Source organism: Apostichopus japonicus, chromosome 19 (assembly GCF_037975245.1).
Source record: "Apostichopus japonicus isolate 1M-3 chromosome 19, ASM3797524v1, whole genome shotgun sequence".
Classification (NCBI taxonomy): domain Eukaryota; kingdom Metazoa; phylum Echinodermata; class Holothuroidea; order Aspidochirotida; family Stichopodidae; genus Apostichopus; species Apostichopus japonicus.
The window spans coordinates 17,791,678-17,812,893 of NC_092579.1; the positions used below are offsets into that span (position 1 = coordinate 17,791,678).

The 21,216-nt window shown below is 37.1% G+C and overlaps 2 protein-coding genes across 2 annotated transcripts in view; both read right to left on the reverse strand.

Annotated features, from left to right (window-relative positions):
* The window catches only part of LOC139960510 (solute carrier family 23 member 1-like), a 19,596-nt gene extending 17,822 nt beyond the window's left edge, over positions 1–1,774 (reverse strand). Inside the window, exon 1 of the mRNA XM_071958934.1 lies at positions 1,429–1,774. Coding sequence (XP_071815035.1) covers positions 1,429–1,590 — 162 coding nt within the window. The 5' untranslated portion in view covers positions 1,591–1,774. The remainder of the gene's footprint in view (positions 1–1,428) is intronic.
* Positions 1,775–3,011: 1,237 nt separating this feature from the next.
* Positions 3,012–20,406, reverse strand: LOC139960509 (solute carrier family 23 member 1-like). The gene is made up of 12 exons (XM_071958933.1): positions 20,077–20,406; positions 17,816–17,973; positions 16,592–16,680; positions 14,456–14,517; positions 12,539–12,720; positions 11,569–11,689; positions 10,694–10,850; positions 9,665–9,918; positions 8,484–8,613; positions 6,253–6,396; positions 5,487–5,582; positions 3,012–4,829 (listed from the first exon to the last, which is right to left on the reverse strand). Exons 1-12 carry the CDS (start codon positions 20,215–20,217, stop codon positions 4,588–4,590), a joined length of 1,776 nt encoding a protein of 591 aa, XP_071815034.1. The 5' UTR covers positions 20,218–20,406; the 3' UTR covers positions 3,012–4,587.
* Between the last annotated feature and the right edge of the window lie 810 nt (positions 20,407–21,216).

The window sequence follows — 21,216 nt, forward strand, 5'->3', positions numbered from 1 at the left end:
AAAGACGAAAAGAGGGCACATGAATATACTATGTAAAGATGAAAGAGGGGACATGAATATACTATGTAAAGATGAAAGAAGGGAGATGAATTTACTATGTAAAGATGAAAAGACTAAGGGACATGAATATACTATGTAAAGACGAAAAGAGGGGACGTGAATATACTATGTAAAGATGAAAAGAGGGGACATGAATATACTATGTAAAGATGAAAAGACTAAGGGACATGAATATACTATGTAAAGATGAAAGAATGTACATGAATATACTATGTAAAGATGAAAGAAGGGACATGGATATACTATGTAAAAATGAAAAGAGGGAACATGAATATACTATGTTAAGATGAAAAGAGGGGACAATGTAAGGGGAGGGGTGTCTCCCTCCCCTTTGAGAACTTTTTGAACAATAATTTGAAGGTCCTTAGATGCTATCTGGTGCAATGTTTTGCCAGTTTCATCATTATCATATGATATCATATTATCAACTCATTTTGTTTCCTGTTTGAATTCTTTTACATGTTCTTTTACATATTATATCAGAAAGACAAACATAGTGCTCATTTACAATTTTCTCCAGTACGCTGATTTTTGTTTATTGTCCAATGTCTGAACTTTTGACGAACCTAACTGATGGACAATATAAACTTTCATATTTTGTTAGACAGCCAGATGTGCAGTGGCCTAAAAACAAATATCGTATTAGCCGTGTAATAATTATTTATAGGGAGCGCTTATCACGTAATTGCTAGCTTAGCTTCATAACATGCTGTTCGAGCAACAACTTAGGATGAGAACGAACGTTGTCGACGTTGTTGTGCATACGGTTCGTGACACTCCATCGAGTGCGGTTAGGTAGGCAATTTGTATTTTATTACGCAGTGGCCAACTGTAGGCTTGTAATAGTCTATAGGCTCAATTGAGCTAATTGCATCTGCCAAACTAAGTAGCTGAATCAGTAGGCCTGAATGAAATACCATGCCAAACAAAAAAAAGTTTTAACGTTTTTTCGACACTGAAAAAGGGGGAGCACTTGCTCCCACTGCCCCCCCCCTGGGTACGTCCCTGCTTGAGAGTGGATCGAATGTTTTTGCCTTGGGTGACTTTTCTCTAATGATTCTGGCAAAGATAGTGCGTAGGATACCTGTTCCTTTCAGATCCACAGGATACAGTATAGATCGCCTCCAGCCTTCAACGAACGGATCATTGCAGTAACTATTTCCATTACAAAAAATTGGAGCATAAAGTTTGCAGTTTGATGACTTTTCATGTCATACATATTGACAAATATTGAACGCAGATAAATAAGTTCATGATATAAATAGACTGGAGAATTCTTTTTTGGGCAGTTTGAAATCCCAGCCCCCCCCCCCACTCCACCTCATAAATCATAAAACACAGAGGCCAGTATATATCAGTCAAACTCACCTGCAAACTAAGAACCAGTAGTTGTGGTAACGGTGGAATATCGTCGATACCATAGACTAGATCAGAACCTGCAGTTCCATTCTCTTCCACTGGCCTCTCTCTACTCTCATTCGTCTCTTGACCATTGTCGATCTTCTCTTCTTGGGACTGAAGTGAAGTCATCTTGATGCCGATTTATCTCGATGAGTAATAAGTTGGCAAAGTTCGGGAACAGACAAAGCTATTGCTTATATACCTGTTGTTGCGCCTCGCGGGGTTTGGCTTTTTTGTGGATGCGATGATACAGCCGTACCCAGCATATATATAGATACAAATTTACTTTCTTGGCGATTCCTATATAGAAAGAGCCGTAATAACTGATTATCGTCTACTATCTATATAAAGATATATGAACCGTGGAACTTGGATGTATGGGTACACCGGCTATGCAGTGTATATGTTTCACGTGAGATATCGTATGCAATGAAGGGCATTCACCGTGGGTGGTGGTGGAAAATGCTAACTTTAACTCAATTGTTTTTAGGTATAGGGACTGCACAATGAATTTTTTTTGCACATTCAATGTAGCATTGGAATGAATGATGAAAATGCACAGAATCTCGACTAGGGTCTAATATGTTTATTTTTGAGTACCAAATGTGAAATATTTTGTATGTTGAAGCAGGACGGTGGTATGATACCTTCGTGTCTGTTCGTAAAGGGTAAATGCTGATTATACTGTCAAAGTATACTGTGAAAAGTATGGATGCAAAAACACCCCCCCAAAAAAAAATAATAATAATAATAATAATGAGAAGTAGCCTAAGTGCTGACCAGCTATTGTCATTACAATACACTGTTGAAAGGATCATATACTCTGTGCTATATTGGAATATATTGTAAATTACACAGACTGAAATCAGATACAACCTTACTAATAATAAATTTCTATGAGAATATCTTGCACATGTCGCTGGTTCAATCACCTCATAAATATCGTTAAACGTCGTTAATTGGTTTCCCTACCATCAACTTCAGATATTATTCAGGCTCACTCGGCAGAGAAGAAGAGAGATTTTCTTTAATTCTTTCAACTTGCATTGAAGAATGCCTTTATTATGCAGCCTTTAATACTTGATGTGCCATTATAGTGAGAGACGTGATAAAAAGAAGGGAGAGAAATTAATTGCTACTCTGTCTCCTGTCACCCTGTCCATGTTCTACCCCTTTAAACATAGGTCGTGTCATACATAGGTCGTGTCAAAGTTAAAGCGCTAAGCTTCCCCCCCCCCCCTCTAATCCTTTCACGGTCTTAAGAAAGTGATAGCCAGTACGCAAAATATGTTATAAAAACAGGCTGGGTTTTAACAGCTCCTTAATGTGATACTTAGAAATGGTTGCATTGCAAGTGCACTGTCAGTGTTATAGATGTGTACACGGACTATAGATATGAAAAAGGCGAACTTATTAAAAGCAAGAAGGTGGGGGCGAGGAGGGTGATGGGAGGGGAGGGGAGGGGAGGTATAAATATATTCCCAAGACACATGAACAGGGTCATAGTTTGTCACTGTGAACGCAGAACACCTCTTTAGAAATGATTAGAAATTTCAGGGGAAAAAATTGACAATGTTTATTGTTATCCTTCTGTTTTATATTATAATTAAATTAAATCAATTAATAATAATATGTTCAAATATAATGCCAGAAGCAAATTCGGATCAACAGGGCATCGACACTATATTACATATCATGATTTCATATCTGATTGCGTGCGTGCGTGCGATGGTGCGTGGGTGCCGTGCGTGTGAGCGCGTGAAGAGGTACCAGCAGAAGCCCTGATTGATCCCTGGTACTGATCAGCTAAATATGATGGTTGTGTTTGGGCCGCCGTAATTCCATGTAGGTATTTTGGTGAAAATAGATGGCAGATTAAACAGATGGATTTTTGTTTAAAAATATAGAAATGGAATAGAAGATTTGAGTAGTGTACATCCGCTCGAAAGGTTTACCATTGTCGGAGTAAAGAGGTAAAAGTACCTAAGGTAAAGCTTTCTTAAGCATATTATCAGTAACCATCTTTATTTATCCTGTCTTTAAATGAAAGAGCATAAATTAAGACACAGATAGTGTGAAAATAGGGAGGATCGAAGGTGGTATAAACCATTTAAAAAATCTTTGGTTAAATGTTGATATTACTCCGAGCGAGCAGATGGAAGGGTGGTGGTTCAGTATGCTAAACCTGCTCCTCTTCTAGCTTAAAATCTAAACGGTCATGGTATGGAAGTTTGCAAGTACCATGATAAGCCAATATCTGAGCTATCATGTGGTGGGTAGGATATACCAGTTGAAAACTTCTATCTATGCTTTGGCAGGTCTTGAAAGTGACGAGTTTAGTGTGTAAGTCAATGGAATAATTAGTTGTGGTGCGAGACCAACATGTGCTCTGGTAAGACGCCATTTTTTCTTCTTGCATGTATCCTAATTTTTACACAGCGCCATCTATTATATGATTAACTCTCTTCTGAGCAGTGTCCATCTTATGAAATTCCAGGGGCCCCTTATTAAGTGTCGTTTTGTAAAAAGTGCCCCTTTAGCAAAGAAACATTGAAAATACTTGAATTTGTGCTAGGAAGGATCTATCATTTTGTAACCATTCTAGTAAACGTTGTGCTTTCCCTCCTCAAGAAAAAGTAACGTATCCCACAGTTCCTCGAATTTTGTGCGCCCCACCTACTCATTGAACCCTCTACCAGCCACCCATCCCCCTCTCCCTCGTCGACATGCAAGTAGCTCATGCCATGACTACAGGCTTAATTCTATCATACTCTAATGTGTATGAGATAGAACGAACTTTGTTAGTTATTGTTAATTCGATTTCTGGCTGTAAAATATCTTCACCCACTTAGGAAAAGTCTTGGACGGATGATTTCATAACTACAGTTTGAAACCTCACGACTCTAATTGGGTGAATCTTGTAAGAGTGGAGCTGATATGGGCTGATGTTTATATTGTCATTGAAAGTTGAAGAAAGTTGTAACTTAATTCCGCCTTTTGGGACTAGAAGAAACACCATACATCATTGTAGTAGTCAAATGACGTAATTTCCGGTAGGGAAAACAAAAGATATTCATTAATTGGGGAAGATGTTACACAACTAATTTGTTTATCTTCGAAATCATTTCAGTCTTCAACAGTATGAGGTTTTCTTTTAATCGATTTTTGTTTCGTTTTTCGGCAAGCGCGATAAGTTGGACTAATTGGGATATATTGAGCAAACTTAGAACGTCGAATGGCATTCATGCCGAAAGGGAAGTCATAACATCGTAGTGCGGCGTCAGTCTCATTCTGTGACTCGCCGCCTTCCATAGTATCTTCCAATGAACTTGCCTTGTTTTGCGTGAGGCCTCTCTCCTCTTTGGTTCCTGAAAAGAAGCCAAAGTAGTTAATGGAGGAAATATTTATTCAAAGAAAACAGTTTTTTTCGTTTTTGATTCCTAAGAGGAAGATTAAGGATTCCTATAGAAAAAAAAAGAATGAATCTAAATAAGTGGCATAGTCAGGGGCCCGATCAAATATTTAAAAGGAGGGGTGTGGCCAATGGATCTCCGAAGCCGACACCTATGTAAAGGTCTGGTGGTTTTCACCCGGAAGTAATAAAATAGGAGTGGAATGGTGCATTTCGAGGCATTTTTAGTTTTTAAATAGGTCTACATGCAATGTTGTGCTAATGACTATTTTTATTTTTTTTAATGAAAGGAATGGTGTAGTGTTCACTCTCTTAGCCCTGCATGGAATCCTCAACTAAATGTAAAATGTATCTCCCTTTTCACCGAATGGCGACGGAGGTGGGGTTGAACTACCCACACCCCCTGCCGCCAACCCCAACCCCCACTATACTCTGATGTACCTAATAAGAAGAATATTCACCACAAACTAGCTTGGTGTAGTCCCAATTCCATTCGATCAAACTGAATGACATACAATTTAATCAATGTTTAGATTTACAACCTCCCCCCCCCCTTCCCTGATCTGTATACCCCTCCCTCATCGACAAAATCAGAAGACAATAGATAACGTACCTGGGATAACATTGTCAAAAAAGACGGCCACCACGAAACCAACAAATATTCCAGTTTCTAGCAGAATTGAGACACTCGAATCGAATGTTGGTAAACCTTCAATAGAGTCAAATGAATGGATTATTTGGTAAACCTTAAATAGAGTCAAATGAATGGATTATTTGGTAAACCTTAAATAGAGTCAAATGAATGGATTATTTGGTAAATCTTGTCATTGAAGGGTTTTCTTCGTATATATTTTGCATTGAAAGCTGTTGTATTTTTTGAGTTGCGTCGTAACCAGATGTTGATATGTTCTGCGATCGCAGGTAGGGACGGAATAAATGTAGACGAGAATTTGAAGATTTTGGTCATGATGTGATATATTGGTAAATATGACTAGTAATATGATTTTCACTTGTTTTTAGATTTAGAGTTAAAATGCATCTCCAAGGTTTTGTCAAAACCTTGATAAGTTTCGCTTGAGTTGTCATTGTAACTTGGCAATTCACCAAATTTGATAGTTTTATATATATATATATATATATATATTTTTTTTTGGGGGGGGGTGGGTTGGGTAGATTGTTACAGGTGATCAAGCCTCCAAGAGTCAAATGTGAAGGTAGGGATAACCCATCAATTCGGAGCTATATCGGTTAAGGATACGACTGACTCTACCTGATATATTATATAATGACTGCAGAAGAACCTTCTTAGTGCTGTGTGCGGGTATACATACTCTTCGTGTGTGATACGATAAAAGCCATTACAGTATATTAGCATATACCTGTGTTAATGACACCAGGATTCTCTTGCATGTAATCCGGCAAACAAATACCAAAGCAAAGAGCTAAGCCGAGTACAAACATATTTCTGGAGGAATTGAGATCAATCTTCTGTAAAAGTGAGATACCGATGGATATAATCATTCCTGGAAATATAAGAAAAATTGTTTAAAACTTCCACGAGTAGACATGCATTTATATGTATAAATATATATATATATATATATATATATATATATATATATATATATATAGATACATCCTGCTGCAAAAGTGCTCAATACGTAAGAGTTTAGCAAGTTCATATAATAGTGTACGTACTTGGTAACCTACAGCATGTTGTAGCTCGAGTTTCACGCCTGTGCGTATGGAACGCCATGTCACCGGTAACGTTTATTTCAATAATTACAGATACCTTTATATAAGAAATCTCAAATTGATTTGAAGATACCAAGAAATAAATTACAGATATCAAGAAGGGAAACATTGTTTAAGAAATCTCGAAATACATTCTAGGTATCCGAAATTGGATTCGAGATATCAAGAAAAGAATTCGAGATATCCAAATTTGAAGTATAGATATCCGAAAATGTATCGGGAATACAATTAGAGATATCCAAATTGAATTCGAGATATCAAGAACTCGAATTAGAGATATCCAAACTTGAATTAGAGATATCAATTAATCGAATTAGAGATATCAAGAATTCAAAAGAGCGTCATCTAAATCGGAAAACATAAATGGCAGGAAAACGCGGCATATTCAATTACATTTTCTTTCATATCCGTCACATTTCTAGAATTCCAGCTAATTTATTTCCTTTGATTTTCGTAATTCAATTATATCAAGAAGTTCTTTGAAATATACATTGAACTAATCGATTTTCCTTACAAACAGAAAATCTCATTGAAAGTGGAAATACTGCTAAGACTACTTGTTCGCGTTCGTGCAGTTAAGAGGAAAGTCCCGGAAACTGAATTTTGGATATCTCCAATTCGAATTCTTGATATCTCGAATTCAATTTGATATCTCGAATTGTATTCTCGATATTTCTAAATCAATTTTAGATATCTCTAACTCGAATAAGAGATATCTAGAATTCAATTTTGGATATCTCCAATTCGAAGTCTTGATATCTCTACTTCAATTTTGGATATCTCTTGTTGTATTCTCGATATCTCTAATTCAAGTTTGGATATCTCTAAATCGAATTTTTGATATCTCGCATTCAATTTCTGATATCTCAAATATGTTTTAATTATTGATATCTGGAAATGAATTAGAGATATCTGGAAATGAATTAGAGATATCTGTTTAATTATTGAATAAAAGCTTATACTGTGGCTAATTGCCCTTCTTTTCAGGTTCCAGACGTACTTTGATAGTTCTGTTTCTTTTTGGTACTTTTCTTGCTTGAGAGACCAAGCAGACCAGTAATTCGATTCTTACACTCGATTATGTAACTGATTATCCACAGAAAGCTGCCCCATACAACGGGAAATGTTTAACCAGCGCAATAGTATACAAAGAGCAAGTCACATCGGACGCAGAATCTAATTCAATTAAATCGACATTTCAGTCTAGAGGTAATCGGGAGTAAACTAGAACTATGGGAGAAAATTAATGATGGTTGTAGAAACGATTTTAATTTTAAAAGTCCCAGAATTTGTGTGCATCATAATGGTACAATTCTGAGCACTTTGACACCAAAATCAACCATTCAGTTCCCGAAATACAATTGGTACAACTTTAGGATGAGGTCGGTGACCTTTGACCCCGAAAAAGGTAACTTCCTCATCCCCGATTCCACCTTACTCTTTTATGGAAAGTCTTGACACCCATACTTACCAGACTCAGTTGAAATCAGCTTCTTTTAAAAAAAAAATTACATATTGGTTCTAAATATGGTTAATTTTGGGATACTAATAGATGATCAGTCTATCGTTGAAAATGTTGTAACTATTGCAGTATGTTTCGAATAATAACATTCTTTTTTTAATGTTTAATGTTTGATACCAGTTTGTATTGTTACAGGATAGGTGAATTTTGTTTTTTTGCTAAAACTGAACATAGAGCTGCTACCTTCAATGACTACAATAATTTACATATCTCTGATCCAAATGAATATGTGCAGCTGGTAGCACCACGTTGTAGCGCAAAAGATTCATTATGCTTATAATATCTAAGTGATTCCCCCTATAGCATTCTTTTTGGATTCAAGCTTGCCCCTACCTGTCTTTGCTAGAAGGGTCCCTCCGATGACAGGATCCGGAAGAGTGGACAAGAAAGAGCAAATGATCTGAATAAATGCCAAAATTATAAGGATGACACCGACCACTTGCATCACTCTACGGCTTGCAACCTATAAAAGAAGAAGAAGAACCACAAGAGGAAGATAAAAAAAAAAGTAGAAAATGAAGAGAAACATTTTAATGTGCGTGTGAGTATGTACAATCAATGTACAAAGCAAATAATGAAGATTTAACACATTTATTCGACTCTTACCATCATCAAGTTATTGGCAAATGTAAGGTTGATTAATACGCGGTAGATGGTTAGTATATTTCGTTTGCCTGAGTTGTGTAATGTTTAGCATTAATCTAATGTGAGAATGTGTTTTTATTTGAGAAAGGCACTAAATTTTCAACCACATAACCGACGCAGTCGTCTAGGCATTTCGTTTCGTTCCATGCAGAGGATGTTACACCAAATATAGCAATATAAAGACTAAAATGCCATATATACCAATATAAAGGTTAAAATACTTATACATATCAATATAGAGGTTAAATTACCATATAAACCAACATAAAGGGTAGACTATCAAATAGACCAGGTTTTAATGGGGTGTAATACCATTTAAACCAATATAAAGAAGGTAAAAAATATCATATATATATATATATATATATATATATATATATATATTCAACCTCTTTATCTGGTATATTTTGTATTTTCACATCTATATTGGTTGGTATATATGATATTTTTTACCTTCTTTATATTGGTTTAAATGGTATTTCACCCCATTAAAATCTGGTCTATTTGATAGTCTAGTCCAAAATAGAGGGCGAAATACTAAACATACCAAAATAGAGGGCGAAAATACTAAACATACCAATACAGAGGGCGAAAATACCATACATACCAATACGGATGCGAAATACCATATAAAACCGATACAAAGTGCGAAAATATACCATACACCAATATATTGTCAACAATTAATAGAGATAGGAGCCCCTAAGTCTTGTTTATCTGCTATGAAAAAGGGTCGTTTTAAGAGAAGTTTAAGCATCTTCTGTGACAACATATTTTTATGTTCAATCATTCATACTTGATATATAGCAAGAGAATTAATGTCGCAAACGCACCCATGGCTTATTTTTGTCAACAATCTATAGACTTACTTTGGTTATACCGATCACAACGACATTCGATGAATACGATGCTGTGCCTGTTCCTGTTCCCCAGATGCCGGACAGCATACCGCCTAAGCCCTCAATCGCGATACCACGGTTTATAGCGTGGCTGGGCGGAGTTGGAACTTCACACATTGTAGAACATGCGCTATAGTCACCGAGTGATTCGACAATGGAAGCTATTACTGCGGCTAGCATCCCGAAGAAAGCAGCGATCGTAAACTTTGGCCAGACTATTTGACCTGCAAATGTTAAGATATTTGCAATATTTTTAATATACATATTTATATATAGGCTATATACATCTATATATATGTTTAAAGTTTTAGTAGAGAGAAACGATGACTAGAATCAACCCATATGTCCCTGTCCGGCAATAAAACTATTGTTATGGTATCTATCTATCTATCTATCTATATATAAATGAAAATCGTAATGAGTTGGAAAATCAAGAACAGTGAAAAAACTTTCAGCCTCCACCGGGATTCGAACCACGGGCCTTCCGCTCTGTACGCGGACACCCTAACACACTAGGCTATGGACGCTGATTGTATGTCCAGAGGTTCGAAACCGGTAAGGAAGGTCGTTATTCCACTGTAGGCGTTTGTCACCTGTATCGAACAATACTAAGTTCTGTTTTTGGTGACATATTTTGCCTTACTCTAGAGATCAAACATGATGCTAACCAACTCGAAATCATTTGTGATTCCTAAAGCCGGATCTCGAAAGAGATAACATACTTTGTTATGTTCAAAGTATCATTTGAACATAACAAAGTATGTTATCTATATATATATATATATATATATATATATATATACATATATATATATATATATATATATATATATATATATATATATATATATATATATATATATATATATATATATATATATATATATACACTGTGTATTCATTGAAAATGATACAAAAGTTAACTCGGCGTGCGAATTAAGCAATTTTTTCTTTTGCATTGCCATAGTAATTAGGTATAGGGAATTTAAGTCAAATTACCTGGGTAAGGGAATGTAATCCACCTGGTGTTGTTAAATACTTCATTGCTGATATCAGTTCGTGCGTTGTAAGTACGTTCCGACGGATCATCAGAGAACACGTTGGTTACAGTCAAAATGTAACTTAATAACCAGCCAGACATTATCGACAAAAACATCTGACAACAAAATTTACAATAACATGGTGAAGTTCAAACGGATTAGCTGAGTAAAAAGTTGAAGAAGTGAAAATGGATTCAGTACCCGCATATTTGTAAAAATTAGCATATAGCCTAAACTTTTACCATAGGACTAAGTTACACATTCATCCGGGATTAGCCCCACTATTGTGCTGACTTATGTGTGATAATTTGAGCTAGTTTCGAATCCAGCGTTTTTCCATTATGATATGAGTTTTGGAGGGGCCGGGGGAGAGGGAGCAAAGGGTGGGGGGTTGGGAGCAATAAGGTTAAATTGTATACTAGAAGCAATATTATAAGTGTCTCTCACATATCTTTAGCATATCGATGTTGTCTGCATATCTTGAATAATTATGAGGGTTTCATGTTTAATTCAGAGTGGGGTATGGGTTCGTCTTATTCACAAATCAGTTTACTGATTTTATTGTTTTTTTTTTTTTTCGTCTCAAAAGGGTTGAGGGGGGAGGGGGACTCAAGAGAAGGACTTCAGGTTCTTCCACAACCACCCTCTCGATGATTAAGCCACACTCTGACCCCATCGAGGAACTTATGACGTTATTTTACAGCCGTGCACATGTTCATGGATGTTCTTAATCGAAATAATAATATGATCATTTCCGCCGAGTATGATACGATTTACATTTTAAAAAATAAACTCATTATTTTCTTTTATTGATTGAATAACCAATAAACTTACCGAGAACTTCAAAAACAGCCTAGTACGGACAACGTATAATCCTTTGCCTTTCTTTATACCTATCATTGGTACTTTAACGTTTTTCAGTATTTGACTAAATAGAATCACCAGCCCAGCAGTGCTGTGGAAAACAGAGTATGGATAGACACGTTATGAATGCTATAGATAGGTAATATATATTCCTCATTGAGGTTGAGGTTGAGGTATATATACCTCAACTATATATGCGTTCTCACGGGATAATTGTAACAAACATGGCAGAAAACATGGCAGAAAACACATTTTAAAGCCACACCCCGCCTTATCAGATAGAGTAGCATATAATTTGTGTCCACAGAACATAGAGTTTTAAATATTGATTGTGACATTCGCCATATAACGTGACTCTTAACCATGCAAACTCATCGAGAGCCGCGAGCCAGTTAACTGGGTTTACACGCGTCATCGAAAAGTAAGACCTCTAGTTGGCCAAACTAGGCGGACTCTCGAGGTCGACCACCACGTGACTACGTCACACAAACATGGCAACTTTCATGTCAAGTATATAACTATGTTCAACAATGTTCTATCAAGTACAATCATGTTATACTGCTCGCAATGTACATATATACATATGATGTATCACGGACAGCTCTATGCAGTGACTTTAGACAGGATTCCAAAGGTGGGGGAGCAGATTCCCCCGACCGATATAAGTGGAGGCATGATAAAATCACCCGGTTAGAGGTTTTACCCCTTACTGGCGGTGGAGGTGGAGGAAGGATGTGATCCCACCCCCTCCCCACCCCCTCCCTCATTTGCGCACGCCACTGACTCTATGTTCGACAATTACTTCTGCGCAACTCTGTCTGAGAAGGTGAACTCATCGCCTGCAAATACGTTTTCTTGAAATGTTTGTTCATTCATTCATTCAAACATTCCGTGAGATTTATTGTGTCATATGAAAGAGGAAAGACTTTTGTATACTTACAACAATGCAACGCCCCAGCTTGGATGGCAGTTTGACCAGGCAATTCGTGATAAAGATATACCGAGGAGGATAATAACTGGTGCCACAGAAATAGGGCCAATAAATCTCATAATGATACTTATAATCCCAGTTACCCCAATGAGGACTTCTATCAACGATGCTACCAAAAGGCCGCCGTTAACCTGTTCAGAAATGAAAGAATTAAGTGAATTACTTATGCTGGTTTAATATCAGGTCCATGCGAAGAACTTCCAACTCGACAGAAGAAAAACCTCATCCCCGCACGACTCCCCCCCCCCCCCCACTCCCCGATTGTTGAAATGACATGCGGGCAACACATTGTCACATGATGACAGAGCAATTCAAAGAAATTCTTTCCCTCGTTGTAGCAAAAATCCAGATATTCTGGTATAACATAATGTATTTGAATATACAAAGTACTATACTATAGTGTCAGATAAAGCATTTGGGTAGTGGAGGTTCCATCTAAATCAAATATAGCTTAGGCCTATACGTTAATATATGCTTATGTCCCTGAAAAAAAAATAACCTAACAAAAAAGTATCAACCGTTATATATAGGGATATACGGTTACGCCTCAATATTGAACTTTTATCTATAATTGTAACATTTGCATATTTACGCAGATAAAAATGTCGTTTCGCCTTCCCTTCCATGCATTATAAACTAAACTAATTACTAAAATACGTCAAACCATGTGAGGGCATTTACTGCACGTGATTCGCATTGCAATGACTATAGTCTGTTTAAACCAAATTACACATTTTGAGGTTGGAGAACGGGCCGAACAGGTGGACTCCATGGACATGGCCACTTAAGCACCCAAAAATATTCAAGTGATGAGGCTTCATATTTCTCTACTTGGGTACAATAAAAACACAGAAATGTATACTTTGCCCCCACTCCCCGTGCCCCTCCCCCTCCCCAACCACTTCAACCTAGTTATATGTATCGTGATGCTCGGGTATAGTATTATTGTGATTAGCTCACGATGACGAGATTACGTGACGGTAATTTCACAGTTTGTAGAAGGATATAATCCATCATCTCCATCTTATCGTTTTCATGAGTAAATAAAGAACGGAAATGAACTCATCATGAGAATGACCTATGACCTAGATATACATGAACAATGTATTCATTCTCTTTTATTAAACGATTGCACACACTATATATATAATTGATAGTTTCCCTGTAAACACCGTTAAAAATGTGAATTAATGTTTTTGTTCGGGTCAGTGCTTCCGTCAAGCCAGAAATATTCTACCATAAATTTATGAAGACTTCAAAAGAAGAAGTGGGCCCGGTGATATAGTTGCCCCAGAAGCAATACCTGGCTCTCGACGTCCCAGTCAATGACTACGAAATATGATAGCTTTTCTATTGAAGGACCTTTCAAGAGCCAACATGACAAAGATGAAAAACCATGCAATATTGATTCCAACTTTCCTAAAACACTTTTCCGAGTTTAGGTATTTAGCTGTATGCTGTCCTCTATTGTTTTGATCTTCCAGTTAACCCATAAATCACTGAGACAGCGTATGATTGAAACTAGCTAAATATTGATACACTGCAGGGGTTGCCAAGAAAAAAAAAAAAAAAACAGTTGAAGACAATGAATCAGAAACACTGTAATGGTATACCTATATATAGGTATTCACTGCTCTGGAGTTTCAAACCCAGTACAATTTCAATATTGTGTGTATATGTGTGTATATATATATATATATATATATATATATATATATATATACTAGGGTATTGATATGTGTGATCACTATTCGCACACGCTTGACCCCCATGTATAGACAGAGTAAGTAAACTTATCTATACTTATAACGCATTACTATACTTTATTAACAACGTTATCATTACGTTTATCATCATTTAGTTTACCTCTGCGAGTCTTATCTTCGAAGATTCATCGGTCTGTGTCAACGTCCCGTTTTGTTGTTGTCCTATAGTGTAAATCAAGTAAATTTAAAAACTTTTACGATTACATGCGTTGTTTGGGTTTAGATAATGACAAGGCTGAACCGATTAAAACTGTCTGTACTGATGACAGTTAGACCAGGGAGCTGCTACTCTAACGCAACTCCCTGGTTAGACGAATCGAGGCCACTGTGCGAAACAAGTCGAAGATATCTGCAGAATCACACTAAGCGCGTGGTAGTGTACAATAGCCCATGCACTATTGTGTTATAAAATTGTTGTCCTAGTGTAATGCAAGGAAATTAAAAACTTTGAAGATTACATGCGTTGTTTGGGTTTAGATAATGACAAGGCTGAACCGATTAAAACTGCCTTTACTGATGATATAGTTAGACGAATCGAGAAAGCCACTGTGCGAAACAAATCGAAGATATCTGCAGAATCACACAAAGTTCGTGGTAGTGTACAATAGCCCATGCACTATATTGTGTTATAAAATTGTTGTCCTAGTGTAAATCAAGGAAATAAAAAACTTTTAAGATTACATGGGTTGTTTGGGTTTAGATACTGCCAAGGCTGAACCGATTAAAACTGTCTTTGCTGATGATAATTAGACTAGAGCTGATATACTCTAACGCAGCTCCCTGGTTAGACGAATCGAGGCCACTGTGCGAAACAAGTCGAAGATATCAGAATCTTACTAATCACGTGGTAATGTGCAAATATCCTACTATTGTGTCATAGTATGAAAGAGAATCAACAATTACCAGATGACGTTATTTATATCCATGCACAATATTAAACCAAATATTACTATAATAACAAACAATACATATTATCAGCAGGCGCGAATCCAGGGGGTGTGGGGTGTGGGGTATGTCCTGTTCCATCCCACTCCCCTCCTTCAAAAACAAGAAAAGTATAGTTATTAACAATACCTTATGCATGTAAAGCATAGACATAATTTATGGCTTAAATATATGACTCAGAATGCAAATTTCACGTCTATAGTTTTAGCCTTTTTCAGAAGGGGGGGGTGGGCACGGTCACACCTCGTGTCCTTTTTAAATTCCTGGATCCGCCCTGACCGGACCCTGTTACATGTTTAACAACAATTGTATTGCAACACACGTGTGCTGCGTTTTAAAGGTATCTCAAAGTGCATGATTAGCCTTAATAAAATGTTAATTTATCGTTCAGACATTTGATTCTTTATAATGGTACAATAGTTGTCTTACAATGGTTATAATAAAAGTATATTGACCCCTCAACCTCAAATGTACCGAGAAAAATGTGTACATTTTTTTCTTCAAATCACTTTCGCACCTCTCCTCCGCCTCCACCGTCCAGCCCCTTTCCCGGCCCTTTCCCTGTCTCATATCGTATAAACGGTTTGTACTTTAACCTACATATTAGTGTATATAGGAGCCGTTTCACACGGTCTAATAGGGACGATTCCTGATACCTGACGGTTGCTGAGTGTGCACGCGTTCATTTCAATTTGGGAATAAAATGAACTTTTAATATGTAAATATCAATATATACAAAATACGTGCAGTGGGAACCGTTATTATTTAATTCTAGACCGCATCAACCGAGGCTATATACTTTGTTTAGTCAAACCCAATAGCATATACCTACATAAAATATTCTCCTTTTGGCTTCGGTAGATTAGAACAGAAACCCGTGGGTAACTTTTAAATTGTTTAAATTGCTGTTTGTTCAAACAAGCGAGGACAAAGTACGAGGCGATGAAGTAGACAAAACGTTAAGTTATGCTTTTAATCCTCTCCGTGAGTTTGGTTACCCGCAGTTCTACAGCTATTACAGTTATAAATGAACTCTTATATATGAACTGTCAACTTTCTTTTCTCCTTAAAAAAAGTTGAGAAACCGTATAGTATTGGAATTCTATCACAGAACTTGTGAGGCTATATAAAATGCTCATAAAAATGAATAAATAAATAAATAAATAAATAAATAAATATATATTTATATATATATATATATATATATATATATATATATATATATATATATATATATATATATATATATATATATATATATAAATATATATATAATTTATGCAAATCCTACCTTCACCTGTAGAGCAGTCACCGTAATATGTCATTAATGCTATAGCAGGCGGGATGTAGGAAAACGAAGCTCCCTGTGTAATTGGTAATCTACAGGGGAAGACAATGATCATGACTAATTTAAATAGAGATTTAAAGAGGCCAACTTCATATTGCTTGATTAGCAAGGAACCTTAAGCCAACACAAGATTCGCATGAGTAAATTCAGTTTTTCACCCTTTTAGATTATCCGGTTTCAGATTATTAGTCTCTTTATATCCTCATTGACGTGTAAGAGACTTGTAGTGGGCAGGGGTAGGAGCCGGGGGGGGGGGCACTGGGGGCACGTGCCCCCTACTTTTTGGAAGCTTCCTACCCCCCTGTTCGTGGGCCTATACATTAATTAACACAACATACCAACACAAATATGATATGGCATTGTTTAAATGAGTTAAGACGATATCAGGGAAAGAGAAAGGACAATAAAATAATTAAAAAATAATTAAAAGTAGAAACATTTTCATTCATGACTTAAGTAAGTGTTAGTGCGGAGATTTTGGAGGGTGGGGGGGTGGGGTAATTTGAAAAGAGGATTAAGTGTAGTAACATCATCTAAACTTCTTCCTACTCTTTTGGAGGGCGGCCGGGGCAGAGTTAGTGTGCTGTGACGAACAACTAGGGAGTAAACGTTCAGTTCCCTGTGGTGACGTCACTTTGACAATGTTCGCAGACATGAATCCACGATGCTATCGTGCGCGTCTCTTAATGTGAATTATTTAGATATAATCTACAATTAGTAAAGACAAAGTATACTGTGATTGTTGTAGATCAGCGACCCGCAAACTTTTAACCACACCCCCCACCCCATCAGCATCTGTGCTCAGAATGTACGAAAGCTATAGGTTTAACATAATATATCTTCGTCGGCAAGCTCCGAAAACAGTAATTGATAAGTTTTCACATGCACGTCTGAAGAAAAAAAATAATCTCGAAAGCTCTATCAAGTTTGTACGCGACCCTCTTGTGGATGGTTCCAAATAATTTTCGAACCGTCGTTGTACGTGATAGCCAGCATTGTTGTCTCAGGTATAATTGGTATTTGATTAGGGTGCTTAAGTCGAGGGAAGGGGGGGGGGGGCTGTTTCTTTCGACGGTATTTATCAGGTTCAAGGTGAAGGCGGAAAAAATATCGTTATTTTACCGGTTAATGAAAGTTTGTTGTGAATGAACAGAATGATAATCGTACCTGATGCCAAATGTAACCTGTAGTAATGTGGTGATGCCTTGAATGAAGAAGGTAGCGCTGATGATCTTTGAGATGAGAACAACATCATCCCGTAAACAGAGAATGTCGGCGAGAAGAATAGGCAGATAGACCTGAGATCCAATTATAGATATCGTTATCTGAGGGGGGAACAAATATAGAATTTTTCTTTTCTTTTCACAATCAATACTAGAACGATGTATAGATGTAGATTGAATATTGGTCTTGAACTCTGCGGTAGAAGAGACTGGGGGATATATGGGAAAACTAAAGAAAGGGCAAGGGGTGGGGGCGGAAGCACTTTTGATATCAAAGTCGGTTGTTTTTAGCCTTTGAAGAAGGCCTCTATTTATAGAGTTGTTTTTAGCCAAATTTGAAGAAGATCCTGCTAGGATCGAAACGTCAGGCCACTTTACTTTTACACATACTCTTACACAGGCTCTCTAGTGGATAAGCAGTTCGCTAACAGTTCTATTTTATTTTGAAAGTCTGTTGTTGTTATAGGCAACAATATAGTCAGCACTATAAATAGAGGCCTTATGATTAAATACATCTCGAAAACATGCCACCACGACTTGATTCTACAAACTGCATTTTAATATATATTTGTTATTAATATATTGCCATTTTGTGTTTAAATGATATGGGAACATGAAGAATTGCATCAGAGTAAATATGAGGGAAAACCTAGGGATATATTTTTGAGGAAAGACAACAATAATTCATAAAATTATGCCCCCCCACTTCCCTCTCCCTGGTCACCTCAATACCGGACATCGTTACATGAATTGTTCATATGGGCCAGCAGCCATTTAAATAAACAGTCGCAATGGTCCGGCATTTCATTCTGAATAAGCTTATGTTGAAGTTTTAGAAGCAGGCGCGTAGCCAGGAATTTGCCAAGGGAGGGGCGAAACTGTAGATTCGGCATTTGCAGACTATCTAAGCGTAGCGCCACCACGGTTGGCGCGAAGCGTACAAGAAAATTTTGGCTGTAAATGCCCCCCAGATCGCCGGAAATGGCACTTCCCATGCCTTGTTAGTTGCATCTTAGCATTTTCTCTTTTGAAAATACTAGCGATATCATAAAAACCTTAAAAAATTTTGTAAAAAATATGCTCAAGGGGGGGGGGCGGCCGCCCCCTTCGCCCCCCCTTGGCTACGCGCCTGTTTAGAAGACAAATATATGCGTTTTTTATAAGTGTTTACAGATGCTCATGTGTTCGTTCCTTGAAGCAAATAAAATTAACGGGGCTATTACAAAAATTAATAAATATTATGGAATGTAGATCTTAAGATAGGCTATTAGATAATTTAAAGGTTGAGTGTACAGCTCAAATCCACTTCTCACTCTCGGTCGATGGGTACGTGTGTACCAAGCGAACTTAGAATAACCATAAACCATTAAACTCCAAAGTTGCGGCAATTTTAGATATTTAATTAGTATGGAAAGTATCCCAGGGGGCCTAGTGGGCCTATAGTGGGGCCTTTAGTGGGGCCTAGTGGGCATATAGTGGGGGCCTAGTGGGCCCATGTAGCGAGCCCTCCGAAGATCAAGCTTTTTTTCCAGCTATTTCTTGTTATCTCGTATCGAGTTTAAATAAGAAGATACATAATGGGAAATGACAAAATTCAATTTCTATAGAATCTAATTTAAAGGTTTGACGGAGGTCTTCAAAAATTTGTAGGAATTTGGGACTTTAAATCATAAAAGCAAATGTCAGAAGAAGTAGGAATTTAATTTTCTGTATTGAAGCTATTCCAAGCCCCAGAAGCTGCTATGCCTTATACATATCTGTTATATCTGTTTTAACTTAAACAAAGAACTACACTCCAGAGAGGCATTCAGTTTTATTTGAATGTTTTCAAAACCCCTGTGGAAGTCCAGGGAGCGTAACTCCCGATAGGTATACCTTTCGTGAGTCCAATATTAACCAAATTAAGGAATGTTTAGACGTAAGGGAGAGTGTCCCACTTTTGCTTTACAACAGTCGACTGGGGAGGGGGGGGGGGCAACTGGGATTGGGGCAACGGGGAGGGAGACAACATGATTCCCCTATGCCCTCACCCCCCATTGGCGCCACATCTTAAGAGAGGCACTATAACCTCCAAAATAGTATCAACTATACTAGTATTCATTAGCTATCAAACATATAAGTGATCCATAACTTCTACCGTGGTAAAAAAAAAACTGACCGTCTAATTCACCAAATTTTGCAAGGTGGTATATTATACAACCTTACCTGTAAGCCCAGTAGTATTAGCTGTGGCCATGACGGGATGTCTTCGATGCCTACAGCCAAGTTACTCCTTTTGTTCTTGATTTCTGCTTCGCTTTGGTCCTCAAATTTCCCTTCATGTTCAGTATCGGCTTCTAAACTCATGTTGAAGTATATGTACCGTAACAATATTGTTAACTTAAAACGAATTTAGCTGGAATTATTCAATATAATGATTGTTTTTGGTTTTCACATTTTACGGTATACAGTACATTGTACTACATTGCAGGCAAAGCTATGTACGGTGGCCTTAACGAGACATATAAGCCAAACAGATGTATTTAGCTATATAGCTCTCTTGATGAAAACTTTCTTACTATGCAATACAGTAAATATATTATTTATATTAGTCAAAGTATTTAACACTAAAAACCATTTCTACAATGGAAAATCAGCTTAACGGACCAAAGCAAACGATATCATGCATAAATTTGTTTCAAACTTTCAGCGTATCGCTGTTTGATAAGAAGCTAGCGTTTGACATAAAACAGTCTGAAAGAAAGAATGTTTCAGCCACGCGTCCGTAGTTCAGAATCTGTAGAACTGTGGTAGAAAATTTTGTTTATGACACTACTCTTAACGACAATGTTTAACAAAGCCTTTTAATTAATTCAGTGAATGACGCAGCTTGATGGATGTTATTTACCTTGACCAAAGGTTTCAACTTTTTGCCTGTTGATTTTGTGATGTGGCTACGATTAAGAATTATTTTCGCTCGCAATTATAGTCTAACGCTAAATGTAGAAATTTTGAACAAACTCGACTTGTGTGTGTCACATTATGGCTCTATAGACCATCCTCAGTGATTATTTCAGTCTGTCTCCATAAAAAATCCTATTGCCATATTTCTCTACCCCCCCATTCCCCCACCAAATAAAGCAGTACCTTATCTAGTTCCCCTTACCCCGTACTACCCCCGTTCCTTCATCTATCACCGCATTGAGATTAAAAGTGCCTATACTTTTAAATTAATTAAAATATGTATAAATGAAAATTTCTGAATGTTCCAAAGTGTCAAAATTAAAACGAGTGATTCACTACTATGAGCAGGATCTCGAATTGGCTGTTCTACATTGCCAGAGAACATACGAGTGCATGGTTACA